Consider the following 6,600-nt stretch of genomic DNA (forward strand, 5'->3'; position numbering starts at 1 on the left):
TTTTAAATGGTAAATGGTAAATGGCCTGTATTTGTATAGTGCTTTACTAGTCCCTAAGGACCCCAAAGCGCTTTACACATTCAGTCATCCACCCATTCACACACACATTCACACACTGGTGATGGCAAGCTACATTGTAGCCACAGCCACCCTGGGGCGCACTGACAGAGGCAGAGGTAGATAATCATTACTTTCCTACAGAATGCCCCAAAAAACAACTATTTTTCCTACATATTTGATATAAAGCGCTGATGTTTTGGCAGGAACCATCTTTCTCATAGTTTTCTATGAATTTAGCAAATACCAGTGCCATTCCTCAGAAGATATACTGACTGCATTTCAGTTAAAGGTGTCATTCTGAAGGAAGTGAATGAGCTTGTTGCTGGTTATCTGGCAGAGGGGATACTACCTTTACCAGGTCAGTATACAGATACAGGACTTACAATACTGACAGTGACAAAAGCTCTATATCAGAATTACTAAACACTTTTTATGAACCACATGTAGACATGTTTCTCCTGATGAACCCAAAATGCTTTGAAGCATTTTAACAACACACGGGTCATGAGGAAGCTTCCAATTGTTGGATTATTTTTCTTTTCCAATGGAAAAATGGTGTTGGCATTTGAATTATGAACAAGAAACATTGAGGAACAGTGTGGAGTTTCTAAGGATGAAGCCATGAGGCTCCAGAAGAGGTTAAGGGGTAAACTTTAGTTTTAGGGTCATGTGAAACTTCTGAATGTCATCCATGGTGTCCGTTTCCACAGTCTGCTCTACAACATGGCGGACATCTGTCTTTAAAGCTTTGAAAAAGCGTTTCACTTCCTGCACTTCAGCCTGACATCGTCTCTTCATGCCTGGTTGTTCCTTCTGAGCCTCCATCAGCTACTTGTACTTTAACTCCACAGCTTTTATTTTCTTCTGCATTTCCTTCTCGTAGAACTCTCTGAGCTTGGACTCTCTCTGCTTCAACATTTCCTCCACCTGCAGGTAGGTGTAGTTGGAGTAAAACTCTCCTCCATTGTCAGCCACCATCCTCTCCACCTTCTCCAGCAGATCCAGGACCTGACCACGATCATCAGCTTGGCTGTTGTTGAAGACGTGGTATCTGTTCTGGGCCTTCTGCAGGACCTCCTTCAGTTCAGGCCCAGCCTCGTCCAGCTCACTCTGGATATCCAGTCCAGTTTCACTGTCCAGTGTAAAGAGGACCATGGTGTACCTCCAGGCACCGTCTCCAAAGATCTCCTCCACCTTCTCCACAGCATCTCTTTCCTCTTGTGTGAAGGGTCCCATCTTGATGACCAGCAGGATGGCGTGGGGCCCTGGGGCTGACATGTTGATGCATTTGGAGATCTCCCTCTTCACGATGTGATCAGGTAATGAGGTGTCGAAGAGGCCGGGAGTGTCAACGATGGTCACCTCCCTGCCGAACACCTCCCCATTCTGCTTGCAGCACTTTGCAGTGACTGAGGAGAGAAAACACATGAGGTTACTCTGAAACATGACTTCACATCACAGGTCTCAGGAGATCATCCACCATTCATACACTTCATATGTCTGGTTTCTGTTTATCAGCACTGATTATTTTTTAGCTGCGTGATTTTGCTCCTCTAGCACAGTTTGGATTAAAAATAATAACACCTGAGGAAATGTCAGCTTTCATGTGAATAGACTTCCACGAATACAAACAGGAAAACAGAGAGTAATGAGCTGATTATACAGTCTGATATCCAGCCAATGTTCAGCAGCAGCTGTGACTGTTTGTGCTTTTAGGTAGCTAGCCTGGAAAACCAGAGCAGTGGAGTTTTGCTTATTTGTTAACACACAGGTTTTATCTTTGTTTTAAAGGTCTGGAGTTTCTCTTGTGAAGGTATTTATTTCACATTTTAACTAATTATTGCCACATTTAATTAATTACTTAATTTATTTAATTAATTTTGTCACTCCTGACCCTGCGGCTGTGTTCTGTCTTTGTGTTTAAATAGCAAATCAAATCTTTACATTGTAGGTTTCTTAGCTCCCACTTTTATTCTGCCTAACTGAGATTGGGCAGTTTTTCTGTGTAGTTCTTTGTTGTTCATCTTTGAGTATCAGCAAAGGTGACTGGATAAATTAATTAATTAATTAATGTATTACCTGAGGACTGACTGACTGACTGCTGCTCCAAAGGCATCTCTTCCCAGTATGGTGTTTCCACTGGAGCTTTTCCCAGCTCCAGTCTTGCCTACAAGAACCAGTCTAAAGTCTGCAAAAAGTTAAAACATGCCTGTATATCAGGAAGTAGAGCAGGTCATCAACTAATCAAAAGGTTGGTTGTTTGATCCCTGACTGCTCCAGTCTGCAAACCAAATATCCTTGGGCAACCTCAAGTTGCTCTCCGATGCATCCATCACAATGTTAGATAGCACTAAGGCACAGAAGAAAAAGTGCTTGTGTCTACATGTGTGAATGCTCTATAAAGAGCTTTAAGTGTTCTAGAAGAATAATCCTTTATGAGAACCAGGAGGATAAGCGGAAGCAAATGGATGGATGGTATTCACTCACTGTGTCGTTATTGTTTCGCTAGCGCAGCTTAGCTCGTAGCTGACTCGCTAGCACCATGGCTACTTCACCTGTCCCTCCTGCACTTTCCTGCTCATTGTGTCAGATGTTTAGTTACTCCTCGGCCTCCTTTGGCAGTAATGATACTTGTGACAAATGTAGCATATTTGCAGCTCCGGAGGCCAGGATTACTGAATTGGAGACTCGGCTTCGCACCCTTCATTCACCCGTAGCTAGCCAGGCCCCTATGGCTGGTGCAGCCGAAGATAGCGTAGGCCCTGCTAGCTGTTCCCTGGCAGACCCCAAGCAGCTGGGGAAACAGGATGGCTGGGTGACGTTTTTCCCCACTCGGTGACACACTCGCCGGAGATCAAACTCTGGTAATTGGTGATTCTGTTCTCAGACATGTGAAGCTAGAGACACCAGCAACCATACTCAATTGTCTTCCAGGTGTCATTGACCCCATGTCTCACCGGTTGGCCCCATGCTGGGCAAAATGTGTTGTTTTGTGTGCGCTGTCTCTCCTCTGCATGGGTGGTCCTCATTATGGGCTCTGACCTCTGACACCTGTTTCCAATCATCTTCTGTAATCCTGAGCCCTATTTAAGATGCCGGTTCTGTGCTCTTACCTGGACCTGGACCCGTAAACCCAGGAGTCCCACGAGCGAGGAGTGGCATGAGTGAGGAAGCGAGAGTGGAGTGGAATTCTGTGAAGAGAGGTGTGTGTGTGGACCCTTTCCTTTTCCCCCATGGAACCTGGAGCCCCGGACCCCTCCAAGTACTATGTACATAATATCACTTGGTGTTTTCACTGTAAATAAAATCAGTTTCCCTGTAAAGGATCCCTGGTCTGTGCCTGAGTCCATTGAGAGCTGTGACACCAGGGGCCAGAGCAGGCGACACTGAGGGAAATTTTAAACTGCTGGCTAAGGGTAAACATAAATTCAGTAAAATTATAATTCACGTCGGCAGTAATGACACCCGGTTACGCCAATCGGAGGTCACTAAAATCAATATTGAATCGGTGTGTAACTTTGCCAAAACAATGTGGGACTCTGTAGTTTTCTCTGGTCCCCTCCCCAATCAGACCAGGAGTGACATGTTTAGCCGCATGTTCTCCTTAAATTGCTGGCTGTCTGAGTGGTGTCCCAGAAACGATGTGGGCTTCATAGATAATTGGCAAACCTTCTGGAGGAAACCTGGTCTTGTTAGGAGAGACGGCATCCATCCCACTTTGGATGGAGCAGCTCTCATTTCTACGTACTTTTTGCATACAGGAGTAACAGAATAGCTTTAGTGTTTGTTTGTTTTTTAAATTTGAGTACAAAATACAGCAAGATATATTAAAAAAGGCAGTTTTAGTGATTATAAAATAGACTATATCGGATTCGGCAGATATCCAAATTTATGATATCAGTACATAAAAAGTGGTGTGGTGCCATCTCTGCCAAGAATGTGAATGCTTGAGTATTGAGAGTATTTTTTGGTCCTACATATTTTTAATCTCATCTCTCCACCTTGAACAATAATAACTGAGTGAAAACTCTGATAGAAATCTGAGCTCATCTTTGATCAGCATGTGAATGTTAAGCAGCAAACAGAAGTCTAGTTCAGTCTCATTTGTACAGGTTACAAAGGTTTCTAGAGTCCCATCAATGCTCCTGATCAGCTGATCCACACCCTCATTCCCTCCTGATCACATGATTGCAGCTCAGCGTATTCAGGCCTAAATGATGCAGCAGTGTCTCATCTACAGTCAGTACAACACACAGCAGCAAAGCTCCCACACACACTGAGGACAGTGAACACATCACAGCAGCTTCACGTTCACTGCAGAATCCAGTTGAATCAAATCTCTACATGTTACAGCTGCACTTTATATCTCAGAGCATCTTCTAGCTGAGACCCTCAGACCAGAGAATAAATGACTGTTACAGGGTCAAAGGTCAGGATTCAAACACAGGACTGTGTTTCACTGTTTCAGCATCAACACTGTGGAACAAACTTGCTGTCACTGTGAGATCAGCACAGTCAGTAAGGTGCAGTAAACTCCTCTGGATGAATCCTGCTCTCCTCCTGATCTGTTACATTGATCCAGCTGTCTGCAGATTCATCACTGTGGTCAGCCTGCTGCCATCAGCAGCTGGATCGCTGCTTCATGTTTGAAAGGAGCTTTTTTTATCAGTCACTTCCTTATAGGAACAAGAAGCTCATCAGATCCTGTCTGTGTCACACTGAAGGTGAGATTAACAATGAGAGATGCAGTCGCAGTGTGAGTGACTAACAGTGTGTTATCATTTATATAGAAACTCACAGGAAAAGAGGAAACACACTCGTATAAATGTGTGAATGAGGCGAGTATCAAAGAGCTCAGAGGAGAAAAGCTCCACATAAGAACCATTGTTCCCAGTATTATTCCAAACTGTTCCAGCCTATGAAGCTGCACTCTGTGTGAACAGCTGACCTGTGTCATGTGACCAAGAACACAAACATGATCTACTGTCAGATCAGGACACGTCACAGTTACTGTGTTACTGTTTAACAGCGCACTGCAACATTCACACGTTCATCTAACAAACTGGATCATTAACATTTTCACACACGTTTCACTTTGATTCACTGCAGATTCAGCAGACAGAAAGAAGTTGATGAGGAAACAACAGTTCAGTTCATTACTGTCCTTTGTTTCCTTGTGGCTCGTTATGTCAGATTTGTCCCAGCTGTGTTCCCACCTGTTCCCCATCCTCTTGTTGTCCTACTTGTGCATTTAAGCCCTGCATCTTCCTTGTTCATTGCTGGTTTGGTTGTCAGTCTTCCCCTGTGTGTCATCCTCCATGTTGCCTCTCTATTTCTTCCTCAATGTTTCATATCTCAGGCTCCTCGTTCCCAGTTTCAGGGTTTTGTTATGTTTCCTTTGTTCCTCGTGTTCTTTTGTTAGTTTCTCCCTGTTCAGGTTTTGTAAGTTTTATTCCCTGCCATGCTCTGCTTTTGTCTGCATTTAGTCTCACTGTAAATAAAAACTCACTCCCAACTACTCTGTCCTCTGCATCTGCACTTGGGTCCTTCTGTCGTCACTCCATACGTCTGCCTCTGTAGCTGTGACACTCCCCTTTCCACAGGAAAGCATCAGCAATGCTTTTTGTTGTGAAGTCAGTGCCAAAAAAATGTTGTTGTTTTTTTGTACACTTTAACGACCAGGGCGCTGCAGATAACATTTTAGGGAACATTTTATAGAGATAAATTCTCTATGGAGGATTTATTCACAAACACACAACAACATTTACACACTCATTACCTCTCTGCAGGACGACACACGCCTGATTTAAAGTTAATGACATCATCTTTAGACCCATCACTCTTTAGGGACACAGAGCTGGGTGGAGGTCCAGGTGGGTTCCTGTGAATAATGATGGAGCAGTGATGTGAGTGCTGAGCTGTGACATGGAGAAGAGTCATGGACAGTTAGAGATGGTCATCTCACCTCTGAGCTTTGGTCTGGCTCTCATGTTCCCCACACAGAGTGCTTTTAGAGGGAGGGACTCCCTCCTCTCTGTCCTCACACTGATCCATGCTGCTCAATTCAGCTCACACACACTTTCTACCTTCACCTGCAGAGGAAACACAAATCATTCATGTGCACATCAACTGAAATCCTCCTTTCCATCATGTGTGCTGTCCAAATATCAGCTGCTTCTTTCCTGCTTCATCTCAGTGTCAGCTGAATGCAGTCAGACAGCAGTGTGAGGCAGAGGAAGCTGCCATCAGCTGCTCTGCTATCAGTCCACTAGATGGAGCTGTGAAGCACACACGATGCATTCACTGACACACACTGATTCACTGTGACTGGAAGCTTCAGTCAGTCCAACACGTGTGAACAACATTTTAAACATTTCAGCTGATCCATGATTCAAAGAGGATCAGCAGAGTTAAAGCTTCACACTAATTCTTCCTGCTGAGTTTGCAGAGAACTGCACACACACTGATTTACTGTTTGGGAAACTAGAAAAACTTTCTTGTCATGAGCTCGCTGTGTAATGCAGGCAGGATAGGATCCAA

At 44.2% G+C, this 6,600-nt stretch overlaps 1 protein-coding gene across 2 annotated transcripts; it reads right to left on the reverse strand.

The window, feature by feature from the left end:
* Nucleotides 1-560: 560 nt before the first annotated feature.
* LOC100698012 (GTPase IMAP family member 7-like) lies at nucleotides 561-6,078 on the reverse strand. 2 transcript variants are annotated; one of them, XM_025901994.1, is made up of 3 exons: nucleotides 6,026-6,078; nucleotides 5,840-5,941; nucleotides 561-1,469 (listed from the first exon to the last, which is right to left on the reverse strand). In XM_025901994.1, the coding sequence occupies exons 2-3, from the start codon at nucleotides 5,895-5,897 to the stop codon at nucleotides 889-891; spliced, it is 639 nt and encodes a 212-aa protein (XP_025757779.1). In that variant the 5' UTR covers nucleotides 5,898-5,941; nucleotides 6,026-6,078; the 3' UTR covers nucleotides 561-888. The 2 variants fall into 2 exon arrangements, with proteins under 2 accessions (XP_025757779.1, XP_013122574.1); XM_013267120.3 differs by lacking the exons at nucleotides 5,840-5,941; nucleotides 6,026-6,078 and adding an exon at nucleotides 2,140-2,452.
* Between the last annotated feature and the right edge of the window lie 522 nt (nucleotides 6,079-6,600).

This window comes from Oreochromis niloticus, linkage group LG20, assembly GCF_001858045.2.
Source record: "Oreochromis niloticus isolate F11D_XX linkage group LG20, O_niloticus_UMD_NMBU, whole genome shotgun sequence".
Taxonomy (NCBI): Eukaryota; Metazoa; Chordata; class Actinopteri; order Cichliformes; family Cichlidae; genus Oreochromis; species Oreochromis niloticus.